This window comes from Cololabis saira, chromosome 8 (genome assembly GCF_033807715.1).
Source record: "Cololabis saira isolate AMF1-May2022 chromosome 8, fColSai1.1, whole genome shotgun sequence".
NCBI classification, from domain to species: domain Eukaryota; kingdom Metazoa; phylum Chordata; class Actinopteri; order Beloniformes; family Belonidae; genus Cololabis; species Cololabis saira.
This window is the reverse complement of record NC_084594.1, coordinates 47,249,930-47,275,642: the sequence shown is the minus strand read 5'-3', so window position 1 is coordinate 47,275,642 and position 25,713 is coordinate 47,249,930. Positions and strand designations below refer to the sequence as shown.

Genomic DNA, 25,713 nt, shown 5'->3' with positions numbered 1-25,713 from the left:
GGCTGCACTACCAGCTGCACCACCGTGCCCCAATGTGTGTTTTTAACATTGTGTGTTTTGTTGAATTTTACATAGATGATTACATTTATTTTGTTACTATAATTTACACTTCCACGCTGCTTCTGACCCTTTTAAAATAATACTTAAAAAATAATACTTAACATTAAATGCACCCAGTCTTCCCTGTCATGTATCAGCGGTTAGTAGTTTTAGGAGGGACGTTGTCAGTACTGGAGATGAGGGGGATGAGGGGGATGGCATCTCCCCTGAAATAAGAACGGCCCAAATCATCCCCCCTGAAATAAAAACGGTCCAAATCATCCCCCCTGAAATAAAAACGGTCCTAATCATCCCCCCTGAAATAAAAACGGTCCAAATCATCCCCCCTGAAATAAAAACGGTCCAAATCATCCCCCTGTAAAACTGCCATCCCTCCTTTCCATCCCTTATGTCATTTCATCAATGAATGTGGTTTTACTGCTATTTCAACATTTAGAGTCATCACCAGAAAAATAACACCAGAAAAATAACTTATTTGACAATTCTCACCTGTTTCAAGTACATTTTCACTTGAAATAAGTAGGAAAATCTGCCAGTGGGACAAGATTTATCTTCTTATTACAAGCAAAAAAATGTTGTTTCACTGGCAGATTTTTCTACTTATTTCAACTTAAAATCTACTTGAAACAGGTGAAAGTTGTTGTTTTTTCCAGTGATGAGTCTTGTTTTAAGTGTAATGAGATTTTTTTACTAAAATGAGACATTTTAACTAGAAATAAGACAAATATTCTTGTTAAGATTGTGAGTTTTTGCAGTGATCCATGTTACTTATCCTGTGAAGGACAGAGTCATATTGATAAGTTCAGAAAAGTGTTTTTTATTGTTGTGTTTTGATGTATTTGATGTAAGCCCAGTGGATATTTAAAGCTTACAGAAGGCTGCATTTAACTGCTGCTATGTCATTCCTGCAGTATTTCTGCAGCTGTTTTGGTCACTGCTATTATTTGTAATATATTATATTATTTATAATCAGCACAAATTATCTGTCCCCATATGATCAAATCCACCATCCCCCCTGATTTTATTTTACAACTCGAGTACTGGACGTTGTACATGTTTGAGCTGCCGCGTTGATCCTGTACCGCACTAAATGTTAACAGCTGTAGTTTTAACATTACTCAAAAACTTAATACCACATTTACATTGTACAACATAGCAGATGCACAAGATTCATAAACTGGACATACCTCAACTTACTTTTCTTTTTAGTTTCTATCAAAAGAACTTCATTTCTGTCCATTCAGCAATTCAGGAAAGCCAGTATGAGCTCCCAGCGAGTGGATATCAGCGCGTACAGCTTCTGGCTACAACACTGAATCCACTTTTTATTATTGATAAAGACAAACTACAAGCACAGACCAGTGAAATGTACTTTAACAGCGAGGAGTTTAGTTTATTTCATCATTTGAATTCCCGTATGAGAAGCCATTTGATTGTTTTCAGCACCCAAGTATGTGGGATGCTTTAACCGTGCAGAGGTAGTAGTTAACATGATTAATGCTGCGATTTTAACACCTCAAGGTTATTAAAGCTAAGGTGGCACCATGGCGGGATTGTGCAGGGTTGCTTTTACTAGAATCCTCGATGCAGCAATGTGTTTCTTCAGCGTGAACAGCAGCAGAATGCCAACAGAAAGCAGATCTGGCACTCTTCCTATCTCAACCCGCACATTCTCTCATATTACAATACTTTCTTCGTCTCCTCTACTTCTCACTACTGGTGTACTCGGTTTCCTTCTCCTCATCCGTCCACTTGTTCAGACCTGAACAATGACAGAGCTTCCAGTGACCCGGACCCCGAACCAGCCGTCCCAGAACTTGGTGTCCTGTCCCCCGTGTTCGAAGGAGATGAAACGCATCCCCGGGCCGTACTCGGAAAACGTGTGGGTGACCTGGCGACCAAGCAGAGAGAGAAACATCACTGATCTGTACAGAGAAAGGGAAGCGTCTGAAAATCTGGGAACTAAATCGTCACCAAGAAATCTCTTCACCAATGTGTTTCTAAAGGTGTCTAATAACATGTCCTAAAAAGTTGAAATTCAACTCCTGGGGGAAACCTCGCAAAAAACTGCACAAAGTCGGGGTATAACCGATTTTCGAAAATTTGTAAATGCTTAATTTGGCCTTAAGTAACTTGCGAGGGGTCAAACTAGGGGTTTTTCAATATTCTGAGTTCATTGCAAGTATTTATTTTTCACCAAGACCACTCCCTGGTGGAAAAACGGCCACACCCACTTTCCCAGGTCATCGTTCATCCCGGCAATGCCCCCCACTCACACATAGCATATGTAAATAAAGAAAAAAAGAAAATAGTTTATTCTTTATTGTCTGGCATGATGAATAGGCCAAGTCAGTGTTTAGTGATGGTTGCTGTAGTTGTTTTTGCATTCAACGTGAGGACGTTTGGAGTTAACCCTTTTAATGTCTTCGGGTCAAAATGACCCAATTCTCCTGTTCCTTCTTTCCTCCTGCTCTCTCCTTCCTTCTTCCTTCCTCTTTTCTCCCTTCCTTCTTCCTTCCTCCTGCTCTCTCCTTCCTTCTTCCTTCCTCTTTTCTCCCTTCCTTCCTTCTTTCCTTGTTTTTTCCCTTCCTTCCTTCCTTCCTTCCTTCCTTCCTTCCTTCCTTCCTTCCTTCCTTCCTTCCTTCCTTCCTTCCTTCCTTCCTTCCTTCCTTCCTTCCTTCCTTCCTTCCTTCCTTCCTTCCTTCCTTCCTTCCATCCTATACCATCCAACACCACTGGCTCCAACTCATATTCAAATGTATCCACTTTAGTTATCCATCTTACTTAAAACAATATCTGATTCCATATAAATCCTCATATTCTCTCAGAAACACTCAGCAACCCTTCTTTTTCGTTCCTTTAACCTTTAAAGAAATTGGCAGATGTGCTTTTAAGTTTAAAGCCCCATCAGACTGGAACAACTTACCCATTAATATAAGAAAACTTAATTCGTTACATCTCTTTAAAAACTCTCTATATTCCAACCTCAATAAACCATGTAGTTGCCTCTAGTGGTATTGCCTTCTCATTTTATTTTTATTTATTTATTTTATATACAATGTATCTATTTCTTCATATACTGTATCATAATGATGATGATAATGACTATTATTAATATTAATATTGTTGTTCTTGTTGCTATTACTGCATGCAGTGTTTACCTGTGTTTTTCAGGTGTGGTAGGTCTTGTGCACTGGTGTGTGGGCGGGTTTGTGTGTGAGAGCCTTATATGTTATGTATTACCGTAGATGACCAAATAGTCGCCCGCGCGCAAATACGCGCCTGTGCTCTAATAGTCGCCGGGGTCCGAGCCCATTTGGCATAATAAACGCCGGTTCAATTAAACGCCCGGGCGACTACCGGTAATAACCTGGTAATAACACTGTATTTGCATTGTATTGTGTACAGTATCGTTCATACTGCTCTGATCAGCTCCGTGTGTCGCCGTTACACAGACAAACTGTCTTTGTATATCAGAGCCTGTGAGCGGAGTGAAGCGGCGAGAATTTCCGCTCCTCGCTCACAAAGGTTGTCACCGCTCTGCTCCGCCCTCAAAGTTGCAAAAAAACGCTCCACCCATAACCGCTCAGCGCTCCAGTAACACTGCACCCCGCTCCGCTCCAAAAATGTTTGCATGCATATAAAATGCACATGTTTACCTGAAGTCTGTGTACTGGAACTCGAGGCCGGTTTTGGGGCAGGGGTGGGCTGTTCCCACACCCAAACGTGCGTCCTGCCCACCCGATCAAAGGTTAGGGGGATTCTTTATTATTTATAATTTTATTTTTTTATATATTAAAATCCCAAAATATCTGTACCGTTTCTGATTGGGTGTGTGCACTGCGAATCATTTTTAGACACAACAAAGAACGCATACCGCAAAGGTTGTGTCTCTGTGGAGGAACCCGACGTCCCAGCAAAATGAGAAGAGAAAAAAGAGGTTTTCTGAAGAGCAGACAGCGCACACACTGAAGGCTGATTTATGGTTCCGCGTTACACCAACGCAGAGCCTACGGTGCAGGGTACGCTGTAAGGCTGATTTATGGTTCCGCGTTACAACAATGCAGAGCCTACGGCGCAGGGTACGCGGCGACCCGCACCATACGTGGAAATGCGCTCTTTTTTTTTGCTATTAAAACATGATTTGTAATGTGAATTAGCAAAACTTAAACTACAAATAATAGTTTTTGACGTAACATCAGAGATTGTGCATGCTCTCTGTGAAAGGATGAGTCCAATCGGGTCGCACCTGCTTCAACTGTGATTCCTGCACGAGGAGCGAGCAGGATTTCAAACACGCTTGATTTTCTTGCGACCTCACGATTCGTGATCGGGAGCTCGTCGTGAGGTGTTGTGTTGTGTACAGTGTGTACAATTTTAGTTCCAGTGGTACTATGGTGATCTCATATGTTCTTTGTAAGTAATGGTCTGGTGCTGCTCATTGCAAAAATAAATTGTAGCCTGGTGCAAATACCCGCCTGGTTCTTATAAACGCCTGGGGTCCAAGTGGATTTAGCATATTAAACGCCCGGGCTACTAAATGGTTATCTACGGTATGTATGTTGTATGTAACTGTTTTGTATTGTGTTGTATGTTTTTTGTTGGACCCCCTCGAAAACGAGATGATTCATCTCAAGGGGCTATCCGTTAATACATTTGTGAAGTTAATCAAACTTCTGAACTAGTTAGTCCTCATGAAACTATCACATGTTAACAGATGACAGGGCAGCCCTTCCTGAGTTCTGTCAGGGGGGTCGACTGTCCCACAACTGTCTCATTGTTAGCCTGGACCATCTGTTAAAGACCCCCATGAAGTTCCTGTTTTTAGTCAGGAAGACATTTGACCTATGTGACCCGTTGCTTTTAAAGACTTTAAGCTAAAGATGTCTGTTTGTTTCTGCATACCACAGATTAGTTCATCTTTAACTGAAATGTCACATGTGTGACCTTTCTAACCTCGATGTCTGTTTCTCCATCTGTTTCCTCCCATTGTCCATTCACTGTTCCTAATATGGTAATGTTCCTGTCAAAGTTTCTCAATAAAAGCTCATGCAAAGAGGAGGATCTTGGGGAAGCATTTGATGTCAGGGGCTCTGCCTCTGTCACTGTGCTCTCCCCCTCCTGCAGGAGCACATTTGAAAATCATTCTAACAACCTGTGTCTTTCCTGGTTATGAATTTATGCTATGTTGATTTGGGACCCAACAACATTTACTATCCTTCTCTTCTCCCTTCCTTCCTTATTTCTTTCCTTCTTTTCATTCTCCCTTCCTTCCTTCTTTCCTCCCTTCTTCTCTTCCTCCTTCCTAGACCCGAAGACAGCACAAGGGTTAACATTAGGATCAAACATGCTGGATCCATTTGCATCCTTCTTTTTCTTTGTTTATCATGGATGGACATAATATACAGCTTTTAACGTCAGGTAAGTATTATTGAAATCTTTCTCTATCAATTTGAAATGTTTCACTTAACTGCATTGATTATAAGGTTAGAACTTATGTAAGCTAACAGTTTATTCAGACTTTTGCATCCTACTCTGTCTACTCCAGATTTTCCATGACTTTGAGAACCTGTTTCCATGAGCAGTCGTCACTGTCTGGGTCCAGCGTCACGGGCTCAGGTTTGAACTCCTGCAGGAGCTCCTGGTTCTCGTCCAGCAGAGAGACGGTCATCTGATAGGTGCAGCCGCAGTCCGTCCTGCCGCAGTACCTGCAAGAGGAGCCTCGCTTTAATCTCAGCCTCCTCTTTATACCACAGTCTGGTGAATACTCCATTCTGATTGGCTGGCAGGTGGAGGTTAAAAGTGATAACCTACACCCAGAGCTGGGTAGTAACGAGTTACATTTACTCAGTTACATTTACTTGAGTAAGTTTTGGGAGATTTTGTACTTTTAGGAGTAGTTTTGAATCACTATACTTTTTACTTTTACTTGAGTAGATTTGTGAAGAAGAAACTGTTACTCTTACTCCGCTACATTAGGCTACGTTGAGCTGTTACTTTTCTTTTATCCCTTTTATCCGCGTACGCGTCAATCTCATGACATCACTGGGTGATTCTTTGGGAAAAATGTTAGTTTTTGCATGTTTTGTCACATTTACACAGACTCAAACACACACAGAGTTTCTATGAGTTCATGTTTGTTCTAGTTCTGCTGGTTAAAAAAGAAAAGTACAAAGGCTTGAAATTTTGTGCTACTTGTGCTTAATTAATTTTTTTATTCTGTTATTATTTTAAGTACTTGAATTTACATTAAGATTATTTTAATTTCAGCAATTTTTAATTTTTTATTAATTTTAATTTATTTTATTGATTTAATTAGCCTGAAGATAATTATTTTGTACTTTTGTCTGTTCGAATGGTTGTGTTAAAAAAATAAATCAGACGTTACTCAACAGTTACTCAGTACTTGAGTTGTTTTTTCACCAAGTACTTTTTTACTTTTACTCAAGTAATTATTTGGATGACTACTTTTTACTTCTACTTGAGTCATATTATTCTGAAGTAACAGTACTTTTACTTGAGTACAATTTTTGGCTACTCTACCATCTCTGCCTACACCTAGAAAACAAGTTCAGTCAAATTGCCTGATAACTTTAATATCATTGCGCTGGATCAACTGCCACGTGGTAACCACGGCAACGGAGATTCAGAGAAGAAGAGCCTACTACAGCAGGACGGTAAAGAGCAGAAGTCCGGCAAATCTTAATATATATATAAATATATATATATATATATATATATATATATATATATATATATATATATATATATATATACATATCATATATGTAGCTTAATAAAACGATTTAGGAAACTATCTGTGGACTTTGATTCTTTGAAACAAATCTATTTCCTGTTTGTTACTGCAGCATAGCCGAGCGGAGCTGAGCAGACTAGAATATCTCCTGTTGCTAAGTCGTATCTCAGGTCCGTCCTAGTTACTGGATAAGGTAGTGATTGTTCCAGGTATTAGTCAGACCCTTAGGTGTTACCAAGGAAACTGAGTTATGGCTTGTTAAAAAACTTTGTAACTTACCAGGTTCCAACGGCTGCAGACGAGAGATTAAATAGTCCGCTCAGCCGCTCAGCTGTGGCTGGTTATAAAACTAATGATTTCAACTGAAAACACATTAAAGCATGAATAACTGATTTAATATTTATGTTTTTTGGTAAGTGACCGTGGTATAAGCGGGATAATGCCCTTCGAGATGAACATTAACATAAGTATACAGACCTCGCGGAGGCAAACCGGTTCACGCCCCCGCGTCCTCCATATATTTATGATAATGAACACCTCGTCGGGCGTTATCCCTTACTGAACCAACGCTCTGTACGTGTTTGCCTGTCGGCTGGATCTTACCAGAGACGTTTTGATCTTACCAGTCTTCCACGGTGACGTCGGGCTGAGCGTCCAGCTGTTCGGAGGAGAAACCCTCTGCTAGCAGGTCGAGGACCTGTCTCTTCAAACACAACCTGGAACAGGGTTTTCATACATCAGGATCTTTCTGCAAGGGAGCTGGGTTGTCCATAACCAATTAACTAGATTTCTATGTAAAGAGCAGGGAGACTACACAAGTAAAGTGGATTAATTATACAGTATATGTGCATTTTTTACATTTCACACTCCGCAATGCAGGAGAAAAAAATATTTGAGAGGGGAAGATTTTTATTTAATGGCGCGCTTCGAGAAAAAAGTAGAAATGTCGAGAAAAAAGTCGAAATGTTGAGATTATTGTTGAAATAAAAATGTGTGAATAAAGTGGAAATGTCTCCTCTGGCCCATCAAATCCAGTTAGCAGAGCAAATCAATATCGTAAAGCCAATTCTTGTATTCTGAACTTTTTTCTCAACATTTCGACTTTTTTCTTGAAATTGTACTTCAACATTAATATCGACATTTCGACTTTTTTCTCGACATTTCGACTTTTTTTCGAAGTGCATAATGAAAAAAAAATCTTTTTCCTCTAAAATATTTTTATTTTTCTCCTGCCTGGCCCTAATACTCTTCAGTAGCCATTGGAGATTAATGAAAAAAAAACACATTTCAAACCTCACGCTAATTTAGTGTAAAAGGCAGTGGCCTCGAAATGCTTTGAGGAGCAAAATGGAGGATTTTAAACGAATACATGACATATGTCACTGAAACAGCGTTCCTCAAAAAAAGATTAGAAGGAACATGCGTAGTACTGCTTTCACAGTTCACAATAGCATCAAATGATTCAAGGAATCCCGAGGAATTTCAATAAATTGTGAGAGATGGACACCTGTTATCTCCGAACCATCAAAGGTCACTGAATCAAGAGCCATCATTCATTAATACCTCTGAATAATATATGATAGAACTACATTGGCAAGGTATTACATTGGGAACATTTTGTCAAGCTCTACAATACAGAGCTACAGCACAGTCACAAATACCACGTAAAGCTTTACTGTACAAAAAAGAAGGCATGTGTGTGTTATGGCACTCAAGAATTGAATAGCCAAATATGCCAGGGACCCCAAAAGACGGAGCGGTGGAGCAGGGAGACACTGGATTGGCTGGAGGGAGCCACAGTAGTCAACTTCTAAGCACCGGGCGTCGTCTCTCAGCAGCTTATGTAGGCAGCCCTTGATGATGATGGTGGAGCAGCTGGGCTGATTGGAATCAGCCACAGTTGTGCTGGATGCTGGTTGAGGGGCTTGTGGCACAACAGTACCTCCTCCCCTGAGGGGAGGCACCGGACGACCATCCAACAGGGAAGGATCTGCAAGGTAGGACCGGGGCACCCAGCTACGGTCTTCAGGGCCAAAGACCTCCAAGTCCACCAAGTACTGGAAACCCCGTCTCCGACGACGGACAGCGAGCAGCTTCCTAACCGTCCAAACAGGGTCACCATCCGCTAGGACCCGAGGGGGCGGAGGAGCAGACACAGGGGGAGACAGAGTGCGGGTGGCTACTGGCTTAAACTGGGACACATGTAACACAGGATGAATCTTGAGAGCGGGTGGGAGATCCAAACGGACCGCAACAGGGCTAATTATGCGGCTCACTGTGTATGGACCAACAAAACGGGGATTCAGCTTGCGAGTCGACGTATGGGACGACTGGAGAGGGAGGTCCCGGGCCAACAGCCAAACCTTCTGGCCAGTCTGGTAGAGGGGGGCACGCACTCTCCGCCGGTTTGCACCACGCCGAGCACGCACAGAAGCGTGGAATAGCGCAGCTCGGTCAGTCTTCCAGATGCGACGACACCGGCGGAGGTGTGCCCTGGCGCACGGTACAGCCACCTCCAGCTCTTGTTGGGGAAACAGAGGGGGTTGATAACCCAGCGAGCACTCAAAAGGTGACATCCCGGTGGCAGAGCTAACCATGGTGTTGAGGGAATACTCCACCCAAGGTAGGTACTTGGCCCAGGAAGCGGGGTTGCTGGAGGCAACGCAGCGAAGGGCCATGTCGACTGCCTGGTTGGCACGCTCTGCCTGCCCGTTTGACTGCGGGTGGTACCCAGAGGAGAGGCTGGCTGTTGCTCCAATACCCTTGCAAAAGGCCTGCCACACCTTGGAGACGAACTAGGAACCACGGTCAGATATGATGTCGGAAGGAATTCCGTGAAGGCGGACGACATGGAATTCGAGGAGGTCTGCGGTTTCAGCAGCAGAAGGGAGTTTGGTGAGAGGAACAAAATGGACTGCCTTCGAGAACCGGTCAACCATGGTCAGGATGGTGTCACAGCCCTGAGACACAGGGAGCCCTGTCACAAAGTCCATGGCTATGTGAGACCAGGGCCGACTAGGAAGGGGAAGGGGTTGAAGAAGGCCTGCCGGAGAACGATGGGAAGCCTTACTCCGAGCACAGATGGTGCAGGCGGCTACAAACTCCCTGACATCCCTCTTAAGGGTTGGCCACCAGAACCTCTGGCTGATGAAGGTTGCTGTCCGGCGCTCCCCGGGGTGACAGGCCACCCGACTAGAGTGACCCCACTCCAACACCTGAGGCCGGACTGCGTCAGGATCAAACTTCCTATCCAGAGGACCATTACCCGGGTCCGTAAGGCCTGTAAGGGCCTGTAAGGCCTCTCTCACCACGGAGTTGATGGCCCAGGTGACAACACCTACTACCCGGGCAGGCGGAAGGATGGTGTCAGAACTGTCTTGGACAGTAGTGCTTTCGACAGACAACTGACGGGAAAGCACGTCGGCCTTGACATTCTTGGAGCCCGGGCGGTAAGTGAGAGTAAAATCAAAACGCTTAGGAAAAGGGCCCAACGGGCCTGTCTGGAGTTCAGCCTCTTCGCCATCCACAAATAGGTCAGATTTTTGTGGTCCGACCACCTGACGAACGGCAGCTTTGCTCCCTCCAACCAGTGTCTCCATTCCTTCAGAGCGTCGTGGACCGCGAGCAACTCCTTGTTACCCACGTCGTAATTCTTCTCAGCAGGCTCATAGCTCCTAGAGAAATAGGCGCACGGATGCATCCTTTGGTCCTCCTCCGACCGCTGGGAAAGGACGGCTCCAATGCCCGAATCCGAAGCATCCACTTCCCCAATGAACTGTCTTGCAGGATCTGGGTGGATGAGCACAGGTACCGTAGAGAACAGGCCCTTGAGCTTGGAGAAGGCTGCCTTGGCTTCGGGTGTCCAGGAAAAGGGGCGTGAGACGGAGGTCAGGGCATTGAGAGGGGCAGCGATCTGACTGAATCCCCTGATAAAGCGGCGAACGAATCCGGTGAAACCCAGGAAGCATCTCAGATGAGTCCGGACGGTGGAACACGGCCACTCCTCCACTGCCCTGACCTTGGCGGGATCAGCACGCATCTGTCCAGCTTCGACTACATTGCCAAGGTATGTCACAGAGTCTGCGTGGAAAACACACTTTTCGGCCTTGACAAAGAGGCGGTTCTCCAACAGCCGCTGGAGAACTAGACGAACATGCTGGTGGTGGTCTTCCAAGGACCTGGAGAAGATGAGAATGTCATCCAGGTAAACCACCACAAAGATGTTGAGCATGTATCTTAGAACATCATTCACGAGGGCTTGGAAGACTGCCGGGGCGTTGCAGAGACCAAAAGGCATAACCAGGTACTCAAAATGGCCGAGATGGGTGTTGAAAGCCGTCTTCCATTCGTCGCCCTCCCTGATCCGGACTAAGAGATAGGCGTTGCGGAGAACACCCGGGCGTGAGTCAGTGGCTCGAAAGTGGAACTGATAAGTGGAAGTGGATACTTATTTTTCACTGTGATATTATTAAGACCTCGAAAGTCAATACATGGCCTCAGGCCACCATCCTTCTTAGCCACCAAAAAGAAGCCTGCCCCGAGGGGAGAAGACGATGGTCTTATAATGCCTGAGAGCAGGGACTCCGCAATATAGTTGTGCATCGCAGGTTGTAGAGTCTCCCTTTAGGATGGGGTGCCCCGGGAGAGGAGGTCGATGGCGCAATCATATGGCCAGTGAGGGGGGAAGGGATAAGGCTTTATCTTTACTCAGCACCAGGGAGGACATGGAACCTGGACCACCGGGAGGAGACAAGGCGGAGCGCAGACAGGCCGCATGGCAAGCAGTGCTCCAACCCAAGATCCGATCAGAGGCACAGGAGATGTGCGGTTCATGTCTCTCCAACCAGGGTCTACCCAACACCAGGGGCGCAGTGGGAGCGTGAAGAACGAAAAAACGGATGGACTCGGAGTGGTTACCAGAAAGAGTGAGCATGAGAGGCTCAGTGGAATAAGAAATGGTACCTAAGGAGTGTCCGTCGATAGCCCGGGGGAACAAAGTGCGGTTCAGGGGAACTAAAGGGATGCCCGCCTGGCGAGCTAGGGAGATGTCCATGAAACTTTCGTCCGCACTGGAATCAATGAGGGCACTAACAGGCAGCGTCTCTTGGTCCCAGATAGAGTAACGGGGAAAAGACTGTTGGGACTATTCTTGGGCTGAGGAGAAGTTGCCTTGCTCACCAGTATAGCCCCTACTGGTGAGCGGGCGGGTCGGACAGGCTCGGATGTAATGTCTTGACTCCCCACAGTAGAGACACAGCTGTTTGGACATTCTCTGTTCTCTCTCTTCTCGTGAGAGGCGCGGACGGTCCATCCCCATGGGCTCCCCAGGCCCAGAAGTAGTAGGGGGAAGCATGAGAGAATGGGGGTTTGGACTTGCCGTAGAACAAGACGCGCCACGGGACACTGAAGCAGGGCATGCGTTTGTCGGCTCGGCGCTCCTGGAGTCGGGTGTCGACCTTGAGCGCCAGGGATACGAGCTCGTTGAGGGTCGTTGGACTGTCACGGACAATAAGATCCTTAATGGAATCATTCAGACCTTTGCGATATGCACTCAGCAGGGCGTGGTCATTCCAACGTCTCTCCGCCACAAGAATGCGAAACTGCAGTGTATACTGGGCCACAGAACGTGACCCCTGGCAGATAGCTAGCAAACGGCTCGAAGCATCTTGGCCGTCTGCAGGGTGATCAAATACTGCTTGAAACTGACCCTTGAATTGACTGTAGTTGATGGCAAAGGCTGGGTTGTTCCCTACTGTGGCAATAGCCCAGCTGAGGGCGTCGTCGACCAACAAGGACATGACCAGGGCAATCTTCGACCCATCAGAAGAGTATCTCGAAGGGGGATGAGTAAAAAGTAACTCACATTGTGCCAAGAAGCCGGAGAGTTCAGTAGCTTGACCAAACACTAGCTCCCGTAATTCCGGAGGTTTCTCTGCCCTTGGAGCCCCGGCTTGGCTCATGTTGGCTTAGACGTTCTGTTATGTCACTCAAGAATTGAATAGCCAAATATGCCAGGGACCCCAAAAGCAAAGACACAGAGACTGGAGTTGCAAACAAAGGATTTAATAAGTAAACTCAATCCGGGGGAGGTGGACGGAGCGGTGGAGCAGGGAGACACTGGATTGGCTGGAGGGAGCCACAGTAGTCAACGTCTAAGCGCCGGGCGTCGTGTCTCAGCAGCTTATGTAGGCAGCCCTTGATGATGATGGTGGAGCAGCTGGGCTGATTGGAATCAGCCACAGCCGTGCTGGCTGCTGGCTGAGGGGCTTGTGGCACAACAGTGTGAACCTTGTCCAGAGGCAGCGTTGATGTCTGTGGCTTTGGAGGCAACTGGGATGGAGAAATGACTCAGTCGAATGGTGTATGGTCAATCAGATCAATATTTCAGATCTTTTTTTACCAAGAAATTGGCCTCTTATGGCCTGGACCGAAGATGAAAAGGATGACCTAGACTGTTAGCAGCATCAAAAGTCAGGTTCTGTGATTGTACAGCTTTGTTTCAGTCCCCTTGGTAACGGTAGTTTACTCTTCTGTGACGGCAGCACATTTTGATCAACAAAAACTGCTTTAAATACCACATCTTTTCAACGAGTCAATGCATTAAACAGGATCTTATCATATTCCAAAGGTATGACCGAGGAAGAAGATGGTTTGGGGACTGGACCGATGAGCCCACACTGCTGCACATCTTAACACGTGTTTGCAAGAATAAAAGAAAAAAAAATGAAATGCTACATTGAATTTCATTTATTTTTAGTTTATTCATTAATGCCAATGCAGAACATTTGTTTTTTCATTCTTTATACTTTCTTAATTGGGTTTCTGCTGGATGTTGACCTGTTCAGAGGGCAGGATGGTGAGAAGTGTCATACGTTTCTCTCCTGGTAGGCCATGTATGTATTTTGAGTTGTCAATTGAGTTTTCATGCTGCAACACAGATAATGATAGTGATAATTACTCACTCAAAAGAGGTTACAAAATATGTAGTGACTCCATAACTGCAGAAGTCGTGACCACAGTCCCCCGGCATGTCCTCCACTTTCCACTGGCTCCCACCATTTTCTGTCAGGTCCCAGAATTCCAGCTGCTCTAGGAGGGACATCCACAGTTTTACACAGCTAGTCAGAACATTACAGGACTGTCTCAGAAAATTAGAATATTTTGATAAAGTCCTTTATTTTCTGTAATGCAAAAATGTCATACATTCTGAATTCATTACAAATCAACTGAAATATTGCAAGCCTTTTATTATTTTAATATTGCTGATCATGGTTTACAGCTTAAGAAAACTCAAATATCCTATCTCAAAATATTAGAATATTCTGGGAATCTTAATCTTAAACTGTAAACCATAATCAGCAATATTAAAATAATTATATTATTTTAATATTTAACAGCTGCTCAGCCAGCTGTTTCATGTTTCAGTTTGTTCTATCTTTATACCTTTATTATACAAACTGGACGGTTGAGTATTACCCTTACTCACAGGGAGCTTTATTAAACACTCCACGTAAAGCAAGGCAGACACTGTGCGATTATCGGCTCGTTTTGAGCCGATCTTCCAGTCGTGCGAGTATTTTTTGGATCGGCCGGATTTCGACCCAATCGTTGATCGTGCCTCGTGCAGTAAACGTGGGGTAATGATGAGAGATTAACACCTCACGACGAGAGATTAACACCTCACGACGAGAGATTAACACCTCACGACGAGAGAGTAACACCTCACAACGAGAGAGTAACACCTCACGACGAGAGAGTAACACCTCACAACGAGCTCCCGATCACAAATCGTGTGCTCGCAAGAAAATCAAACGTGTTTGAAATCCTGGTCGCTCCTCGTGAAGGAATCACAGTTGAAGCAGCTACGACCTGATTGGCCTCATCCTTTCACAGAGAGCATGCGCAATCTCTGATGTCATGTCAAAAACTATTATTTGTAGTTTAAAGTGTTGCAAATTCACATTACAAATCATGTTTTAATAGCAGAAAAAAAAGACTGCATTTCCCAGGTCTGCCCAGCCAATTCCTTGTCCAATCACGACGTTGTCTAATCTTTTTTCATTTATCGCCGCACAGAATGGCACAAATTGCTAAAGGCAGATTTATGGCACCGTAGGGCGCGCGTCGCCGCGTAACCTACGCCGTAGCTCTGCGTTGGTGTAACGCGGATCATAAATCAGCCTTCAGTGTGTGCTCTGTCTGCTGTTCTGAACTTCTCTGTTGTCTCATTTTGCTGGGACGTCGGGTCCCTCCGCCGAGACACAACTTTTGCGGTATGCGTTCATTGTTGTGTCTAAAAATGATGCGCAGTGCCCACCCAATCAGAAACGGTACAGATATTTTGTGATTTTATATATAAAAAAATAAAATTATAAAAAAATAAAGGATCCCCATAACCTTTGATTGGGTGGGCAGGACGCACGTTTGGGTGGACACAGCCCCCCCCTGCCCCAAAACCGGCCTCCAGTTCCAGTAACAGAAGTCCGACGTGAGGATTATGAACGTATAGTGTGAGCAGACGTGAGGATTATGATCGTATAGTGTGAGCAGACGTGAGGATTATGAACGTATAGTGTGAGCAGACGGAGCATCAGAGCATCGGGTCGTACAGTGTGAGACCATAAATCGTGGGCTGTGAACTTTTGAACTCAGAGATCTAGTCGTGCAGTTTGAGATGGGGCTGAATCAAACAATTTGAAATATCGCACAGTGTATGCCCAGCTTTAGTCACAGTACAACATAAACAATCCCATTGTTACATTCCAGTTAGCCGCGTTAGCCGGTTAGCCGCGTTAGCCGCGCCGACAGCCCGCAGTCTGTCTTGCTTCTGTCGTCGTCCCTTATTTTGAAATATGTCCACCCTGCTGACGTCCTGCTGGTTAACCGGACTGTAACAATGGGATTGTTTATGTTGTTGTTCTTCTTCTTCTTCTCTGCTTTATTGGCGGATCGCAACCAACTTTAAGGTGCATACCGCCACCTACTGTACAAGAGTGTGTAACATCATTTCATTTAGCCTGTTTTTTAAATTCTATTTGATTGTTTATGTTGTTTCCCACGGACGGCTTCAGGTGAAGCACCGCACATGCTCAGTTGATGTTCCTGTGATGAGACAAAAGCGCGGAGGAAAGACCGGCCAGCTGAGTTTAGTTTAAAACTGAATTTCTGTTGCAAATAACACATGTCCTCCAATTCATTGCATTTTTCATTGCATTTTTAGCCTAGTTATTTTTTTGGTAGAAGTATCGGATCGGTACTCGGTATCGGCGAGTACACAATTTAAAATACTCGTACTCGGTGTGAAAAAAATTGTATCGGGGCATCCCTAGTATCCACAGAACAAATCATGCCTTTCCAGATACCAGAACACCAAAATGCATGTATGCTTTTGTGCAGCTGATCAAACTTGCTGATCGGTTGATTGATTAGTTGATTAGCAGCACCTGACTCTCACTTACTGTCTCAGTTCCCATGACAGCAGTATAAATATGCACATTTTCAAAGACTGTTTCTGCATTTTGGTTTCATTTTTATCCAGCGATGGCTTAATATTACAAGGTTGTATTTACTTCTCCTAACATGAAGACTCCTTTAAGTGCCAAACTACTTTTTTGTCATGTCATGTCATGAAAGAGGATGTATTTTCTTCTTCTTCTGATCCTTTATGCAAATGTAGCATCTTACCTTCCCCACTGGGATTCTTCAGCAGGTTTCTGGCCATGATCACAGAGTAGGGAAAGGCTGCACAAGAAAAACAGCAAACAACTATTTAAGTCCTTTCCTCTGACGTTTCTAAGCATTTTCAGTCTCATTCACCTCCACATTTCAGGCCCCGGCCCATTTTATCAAATATTTGATAAAAGAAGGCTGTATGATGAGTGCTTGATCCTGGATTCGCTGAAGCAGAAATGCATTAAAAGGCGACAGACAAGTTCACCTGAATAGCAGTAGGAATACGTATAAGAACGCTGTTGAATTATTTGTTAGATTGTATTTATGTCACTTATTAAATAGGTAAAAACAGTTATTAAAACTGTTCAGCCGGCCACACGTTTGATCCTAATCCATTTTATTTAAGTTTTTTCTCAAAATTGTATTTAAAAATTATTCTTGACATTTTAATTTTTTTCTTGAAATTGTATTTCAACATTATTCTCGACATTTCAACTTTTTTCTCGAAGTGCACAATAAAAAAATCTTCCCGTCTCAAATATTTGTTCTCCTGCCTGGCCCTGATACTCTTCCATGACACCTGATACCACTCTAATACTGTACTTTATTTCTTTTTCATCTTGCGAAGCTATGACGATAACGAGAAAAGAGCCCCCCAGTTCTGTTGTTCATGTAACACAAACTTATTTAAAATCTTGGAAAAGCATCATGATCAAAGACACTTGGACTTGTGGTTTTTGTTCATTTAGTTTTTTGGGGGGATCCACCTTTTACAATTCCATTGGGAACAGGTGGTTGAACTTTGGAGAAAGACATTGCAATGGTCCAAGGAGTGAATGTAATACTGTATATGGAGACAATTGCTTTTTCAAATAAACAGAAAATTTAAACAAAAAAAAGTACTACTCTTCCCACAACCCACTACACGCTCCCTCCGCTCTTCCCACACTAACCACCTCCATGTTCCCAGGACCAGACTCTGCACCCATGGGTGACGGCAGGGCCTGTAGTGTCTGGGCACCACAAACCACGGACAGTTTGAAAAGAGGAGTAAAAACCTTTCTTTTTACCAAAGCATTTTACCACTAAACAATGCTGTTGTTTTGTTTTTTTCCCTAGTTGCTGTTTTTAATTGTTTTATTCTCTTTTCTGCCATGTCTTGACTTTTTATCCCTTTTATCTCTTATCTTTTCAGTAATGTAAAGTGCATTATAATTAAAATGTATTATTATTGTATTATTGAACAGTTTGACAAACACTGTGGATGGACTCAGTTCTGCAACTTGAAACAGAAAGATAACGTTTAAAGCAGCACTATGTAACTTTTCCTGCAAACGACCACTGAAAACAGAAAAGTAGTTTTGAAAGTCCGTCCCGTCTTATTTCATTCACTATCAAAACAAATGCAGCGACGGGACAGGAGTTTTCCGACAGTACGCGCTGGTGCTCATGGGAAATGTAGTTCTTTCTGGTAAAGCACTACCGCTTTTGTCCAAAGGAGCCGCCAAACTCCACAAAAGCTGAAAGTTACATTGTGCTGCTTTAAGTGAAAAAGGCAAAAAAGCGTATCAGCTTACTCTGAAATACAAGCCATCCCTGTTTTATCTGCAGAGGGTTTTATCTGCACCAGTACGGCCCGTACAAACTGCTGAATCTTGGCCATTTACTGCAGCTCTTTGAAACATAGAATGGAGCAGAAGTAACTATGATCATTTGCCAGAAAAGGTCTTTGTGTATCTTTAGAAGAGCCATTCTTGTCCATTCAAACTCGCCCACAATTCAAAGAGAGTAACCTATCTATAAAAATGAAAGAAAAAAGTTATAGTATTAGAATAAATTGTTTGTTTTGTTTGTATTTATATTACATTACAACCTCAGGGGCCAGTTTAATTTAAAGTTCTCAACAGACGCACAAACACTGAAGAGCTTCTGCATGTATATGTGTATATATATTATTATATATGATATATGTCGACCTGCGGATGAAACTGTGGAACAGCCTGAGCATGGAGCTAAAACAAAGTAGAAACATATCACCATTTAAAAAAAGATAGAAAGAAACATTCTACTCAAAATACAGATGTGAATAAACATGTAGATATGTACATTTATTAATATATTTAGATATATAGATGTATATTATGGATATAGATATGTTATTTGGAGGTATGTGTATGGATATATTGAGTTATATAATATGTACAGTATTTGTGTATATATATATCTCTATTATTATATACTGATTTATAGTTATATGTAGATATGTGGATATATAAATTTATAGTAATTTGTATATATATAATTGGAGGTAAATATATGAACCAGTATATATATCATATCTACTCTTATATAGTTATTCAAGTATATTGTTATACCGTTGCTGTCTATTGTTCTCTATTATATTGTAGTATTATAGTAAAATAATGATAATGTAATACTATACATATTACATACACTATACATTTCTATATGTCCAAGTAATTTGCTGAATAGGCTCCAGCTGATCCAAAATGCAGCAGCACGAGTACTGACAGGAATTAGCAGGAGAGACCACGTCTCTCCAGTGTTAGCGTCGCTCCATTGGTTACCCGTAAAATTCAGAATCCAATTTAAAATTTTATTACTTGCGTATAAAGCCCAAAACGGCTTAGCTCCGCATTATTTGCAAGACCTGATAGTGCCTTATGTTCCTGTCAGAGCTCTCCGTTCTCAGAGTGCAGGTTTACTCGTAGTTCCTAGAGTATCTAAATGTAGATTTGGAGGGCGGGCGTTCTGCTATCAGGCACCATTACTTTGGAACCAACTTCCAATCTGGGTTAAGGAGGCTGACTCCACCTCCACCTTTAAAACTAAACTTAAAACCTTTCTGTTTAGTAAAGCCTATAGTTAGTGTTTAGTAAACCTCTAGCTGGTGTTGGTAAATCTCTAGGTAGTGTAAACTTTAGTGTGTCAGAGTCGCTCCTGTAGTTTCTTGTGCTGGCCCCCCCTTCTCCTCCCTTTTCTCTCTTTTGTCCATGTTGCAGCATCCTTTGCCGGACACCGGAACCTGCAGGTGGTCGTGGGTGGCTTGTAGCTTGCATTACGGAGCACAAGTCTTTCCCTGACCCTGCACCCCAACCTGGGACTTGCTGATTGGGCCGGAGCTTCGGGAGCTGTGTGCTGGCCTGCGGTCCCCACCCCTGGTCATCCCGTTGCTGCCCCCCCCTTCTCCTCCCTTTTCTCTCTTTTGTCCTGCAGGTGGCCGTGGGTGGCTTGTAGCTTGCATTACGGAGCACAAGTCTTTTCCTGACCCTGCACCCCAACCTGGGACTTGCTGATTGGGCCGGAGCTTCGGGAGCTGTGTGCTGGCCTGCGGTCCCCACCCCCGGTCATCCCGTTGCTGCTTCCACCTGCCTGCTGTGCTGTTGCCGTCCCTGACCCACCAGTCTGGCCCTCGGCAGGAGGGTCCCCCCTGATGAGCCTGGTCCTGCTCAAGGTTTCTTCCCTCCTAAAGGGGAGTTTTTCCTTGCCACTGTTTGGCTTAAGGTTTTTCTCCCACTAGGGGAGTTTTTTACCTGCCATTGTTTATGTAATATCTGCTCGGGGGTCATGTTCTGGGTATGGGTCTCTGTAAAGCGTCTAGAGACAACTCTGTTGTATTAGACGCTATATAAATAAAATTGAATTGAATTGAATTATACATTATAATTACTTCTATTATTACATACATACATAGTTACAACTAAATGCTGGACGTTTGTTTTGTTTTCTTTAGTTTGCCTTGATTTGTTTGATTTTGACTATATTTATATATACATATCATTGAGTATTATATCACTGTATAGAACAGTTATTATATATATATATATATATATATATATATATATATATATATATATATATATATATATATATATATATATATATATATATACACACATTTGTATTCTGTTTTTTTTTTTAACTTTTTTTTACTCTTTTTTATCATGCATGTTCAAAATAAAATGTTCAAATCAAATCTTCTGAAACTTTTGAAAACATATCAGCGTTGTCTGAAGAATGCATGAGATGCCATGACGTGGTCATTTTCAGTTTCTTTCTGAACGCTGGTTCGTGTACAGCAGTGGTTCCCAAACTCGGGGGCGCGACCCCAAGGGAGGGCGAGGTTGGAAGGTAGGTTAATACTTTTTTTTTATTTCTTTAAGATTTTGCCTTCAATACTACTGAGGTAGATGCATGTGGCGATCTCTCACCTGCAACCCCGGTTTGAGAGGATCTGTAACATGAACAAGCCCACCCACTCACTGGAAAGATGTGGGGATTAAAAGTATCATTTCTGTAGAGCAAATGTTCAGATTTTGGCTCCTGTTTGTATTGTTGTTGTTTCAATCTCTGGGAGCTGGTCAGGTTGAAAATCTATTTTTACAGAGATGGACAGTTTTTTCGCACATATGTTCAATATATTAAATAAATTGCAGTCGCATTTGAATGCAAAAGGTGTGTGTGTCTGTGTTGAGGTCGGGGGGGGGCTTAAAAATTCTGTTACGTACAAAAGGGGGGGCTGGCAAAAAAAGGTTTGGGAACCACTGGTGTACAGGAAAGGGTGTGGGCATGTGTTGTCTCTGAAGCTGAAGTCTGGGTGTTTCCACGGAGCCCAAACCCAAACACTAATACCCCGTGTGCTGACTCACGGCCCAGCAGGCCCGGCAAAAGCCCAGCGCTTTATTTGCTGAATAGGAGGCATCACAGAGGATCAAGCCAACACAAGACAGACAGCAGCCAGCAGGAAAACAACGCAGGCAGGCTGCTCTCTCCTTCTCTTAACTCACCTTATAGTCCGTGTTCCAGACCAGATATCAGCACCACTCAAGGTGACCAAACCTGCTTATAATTTTTGAAAAGATCCATGTCTATAGATTATATTTTGGTATGAAAACCTTCCTGAGTGGCAGCTGGATCAGAGTTATAAGCTCATGAAGTTACCACCCCCTTCAGAACATTACATTTTAGATGCTGCTGCATATCCTGGTTTAGACTCATGTACAGGAAATCTGTCAATGTTTCACAATATTGTCTTCTAAATGTTTTATCATCTAAAATGTAATTTTCTGAATGGGGTGGTAACTTCATGAGCTGATTACTGATCCAGCTGCCACTCAGGAAGGTTATTGTACCAAAATATAATCTACAGACGTGAATATTTTCAAAAATTATAAGCAAGTTTGGTCACCTTGAGTGGTACTGACAGATGAAATTTTGGGCTCTGGCCCATGGACTATCATGCACAATGCTACAGAAACAGAAATAACCATTTTTAAAGATGATACATTCATTTTGTCTGAATCTGCTCTTATCCTGAAATCCAGTGGCCTGCTACGGGTAACAGACCAGTGTGCATTTGCTTTGATTTACTAGTTCATGCCATGCACAAACTGCTTAGTCATCTGCCTCTGCAGAACTCAAGGGTGTAGGGAGAAGAGACGCAGCTCAAACAGATAAATAAGTGACATGCCTGACTGTAAAAAGCAGCCTCAGCTCGGTCTAAAAAAAGGCAGCATAACATGTGTGTTACTCACAGTCAAAGAACAGTTAGCACGGCCGTGTGTTCCTCTGTGTCTCTTCCTGAGCACCGGTCCAGCCTCTCTGCAGAGCAGCCCCCTCGTCCCACACAGACCTTTATAGATTATGCACACACACACCGACACACGTAGGGTGCAAAGAAGAAGAAAGAGAGAGGGAGAGAAAAGGAGGAGAGAAACAAAACCCCCCTAATTGCAGGAAGGATCGTCCATCCAGCAGAATCCAGGAGATCACCAGATACACACACTCAGCACAAATAAAAACATCGGCTCAGCAGAGTGAAAAAAAAACACTCACCCAAGTCCAGTTGCTAGATTTGCATTAATGGTTTTCATCTGAGCTTGAAATAGAACAGAATTATCACTAACAATATATTTCAGTTTCATTTCACTGCGATTCAGTTTGGTCAAATACAGATCAAGCAAAATGTCATTTTTAGATGAGAACAGTTTATAGGACTGTCTCAGAAAATTAGAATATTGTGTAATTCTGTAATGCAATTAAAAAAACAAAAATGTCTTACATTCTGGATTCATTACAAATCAACTGAAATATTGCAAGCCTTTTATTATTTTAATATTGCTGATTATGGTTTACAGTTTAACATTAAGATTCGCAGAATATTCAAATTTTTTGAGATAGGATATTTGAATTTTCTTAAGCTGTAAGCCATGATCAGCAATATTAAAATAATAAAAGGCTTGCAATATTTCAGTTGATTTGTAATGAATCCAGACATTTTTGTTTTTTTAATTGCATTACAGAAAATCACAATATTCTAATTTTCTGAGACAGTCCTGTATGAATAAACCCTTATCTTATGAAGTAATGTTTATATCACAACTGATTCTGAAGTCAACAATTAACTTCAAGTAAATTATTACAGAATGAGAGAAAACCCATTTCTACATGACCGATAAGTATGAAATTAATTCTTAATAATGTTTAAGTCAGGCACTGATTTGATGTTCCATTGATCATTTGTAAATGTATAAAGTACTATATAGTGTGATTAACCAAGACTAGATGATGAACAAATCCCCAACACATGATAAGTATGCTATTTTTGAATAGATCAAAAGGAAAGCTTCTTTTTCTGTCTTAAATGAGAAAAATACTGTGATTTCCAGTCAGCGGCTCCGGATGGATAAATATAAGAATATATTGATCTTCTGCAGCAGAGACAGGGGTTCTGAGTGAGGTGAGTGGAGCCTGGCAATGATCTGAAACCTGAACCATGATCAGTTAACCCTGGTGCTGTCTTCAGGTCAAGGAAGGAGGAAAGGAAGAAGGGAGGAAAGAATAAAGGAAGAAAAGAGGAAGGAAGAAGGAAGGAGAGAGCAGGAGGAAAGGAGGAAGGAGAATTAGGTCATTTTGACCCAAAGACAGTACAAGGGTTAAGGAGCTCAGGACTTGTTTCCTGCTGGAGATCTCAGGCCTGCAGACTGACCAGGAGCTGTGCAGACTGACAGCAGGACAGACTGACAGCAGGACACGCTGCAAAAGGTTTCTCACCTTTCATCACTGTGTATGTTAAAAGTAGCCTGTATTTACGTCTATATATCTACATATATTAATAAATATGTACATTTATTAATAGATATATAGATGTATATTGTGGATATAGATTGTTATTTGTAGGTATGTACAGGACTGTCTCTGAAAATTAGAATATTGTGATAAAGTCCTTTATTTTCTGTAATGCCAAAATGTCATACATTCTGGATTCATTACAAATCAACTGAAATATTGCAAGCCTTTTATTATTTTAATATTACTGATCATGGCTTACAGTTTAAGAAAACTCAAATCTCAAAAAATTTGAATATTGTGGGAATCTTAATCTTATCCATAATCAGCAATATTAAAATAATAAAAGGCTTGTAATATTACAGTTGATTTGTAATGAATTCAGAATGTATGATATTTTATTTTTTTTTTAATTGCATTACAGAAAATAAAGAACTTTATCACAATATTCTAATTTTCTGAGACAGTCCTGTATATAGCTATATTGAGTTGTATTATACGTACAGTATTTGTGTATCTATAGCTCTATTAAAGGAGCTTGAGGCGGGATTTATGAAAAAAATTCATATACGTTTTAAGTTTTCTAGTAATAATGTCAGATGAAGCGTTCCAAACCAAAATGAATGAGCCCTCTAGTGTATCTCTCCGTTGCCTTGAACAGGCTGTGTGCTGCAAAATGCGCTGCAATTCCGGGCCGGAATTTCCCGCGCTGTCCTGCGTATGTGACGTCAAATGACGCTGCATGCGCGTTCTCCCCGTTCTGCCGTGCCGGCTTCGCTGTTGGCTGCAGTACCCCCGACGGCCGTCGTGGCGCTAATGAGTCTCATTTCTTATTCTTGCCTCATGCTCCTTTAATATATACTGATTTATAGTTATATGTAGATATGTCAATATATAGATTTATAGAAATTTTTATGTATATAATTGGAGGTAAATTCTTTTTATTATATGTAAGAATGTAAGATGTAAGAATGTATGTAAGATTCAGGGGTAGGACTGGATCAGTGTTTACTTCATTCCTACTCCATTTCGAGCATGTTGGTGGATCCGTGAACTAATATTATGTCATATATATATTGGGGCGGCAGTAGATCAGGTGGTAGAGTGGGTTGTCCAATGATCGGAAGGTCGGCAGTTCGAATCCCGCTCTGTCCCAGTTTATTGTCGTAGTGTCCTTGGGCAAGACACCTTACCCACCTTGCCCCGTGTGAATGTGTGTGAATGTGTTTGAATGTTGGTGGTGGTTGGAGGGGCCGTTTGGCACGATATGGCTCCACGCTTCCGTCAGTCTGCCCCAGGGCAGCTGTGGCTACAAACGTAGCTACCACCACCAGAGAGAATGTGTATGAATGAATAGTGATCTCTGTAAAGCGCACTGGGTGCCTTGAAGGGCACTATATAAATCCAAGTCATCATATACTATACCAGACAGCTCCTCTACCACAAAAGACGGATGTACTCTTCCTGTTAGAGTTCTCATAAATGACGACGTTATTCTCGTAATATTACAACTTTATTCTTTACTTTATTCTCGCAACATTATAACTTTATTCTCGTAATTTTACTACTTTATTCTCGCAACATTATGACTTTATTCCCGTAATTTTACTACTTTATTCTCGCAACATTATGACTTTATTCTCGTACTGTAATTTTACGACTTTATTCTCATATTATTATGACTTTACTCTCGTAATTCCCAATTTTTTTTTGTTTTAGTTTGGCCCTAATACTCTGTCGTACATGACCATGGTTGATGGAAAAAGTTCTTGACTTGGGCTGGCAATATTTTCAACACCTGTTTTAAAAAAGCCATATGATTTGTTTGAAACCTCTCTTTTAGTGCAGAAAATCACTGTCACAACACTAGACATGCAACTGTTGGAAATTTTACAATACCTAAGGTTAGATCTAATGCCATCAAACGTACAGTCCTGTATAGAGGAATGAAAGAATGGAATTCTTTACCCAATCATGTAAAACTCTCTAACAATAATCAATTCAGAATACTACTTAAAAAACATCTATCCAAGTAATGGTTTCGGTATGGAATAGTTGTGTATGTAATATGATTGTTTTGGTACATGAGATATAATGGTATTATTGCATAGTAGTGTTATTATATAATAGGTATA

General features: G+C 42.3%; 1 protein-coding gene across 1 annotated transcript; it reads right to left on the bottom strand.

The window, feature by feature from the left end:
• Positions 1–1,427: 1,427 nt before the first annotated feature.
• On the bottom strand, positions 1,428–22,181 carry fbxo2 (F-box protein 2). The gene is made up of 6 exons (XM_061728771.1): positions 22,045–22,181; positions 16,502–16,558; positions 13,780–13,906; positions 7,441–7,533; positions 5,630–5,768; positions 1,428–1,951 (listed from the first exon to the last, which is right to left on the bottom strand). The coding sequence occupies exons 2-6, from the start codon at positions 16,536–16,538 to the stop codon at positions 1,817–1,819; spliced, it is 531 nt and encodes a 176-aa protein (XP_061584755.1). The 5' UTR covers positions 16,539–16,558; positions 22,045–22,181; the 3' UTR covers positions 1,428–1,816.
• Between the last annotated feature and the right edge of the window lie 3,532 nt (positions 22,182–25,713).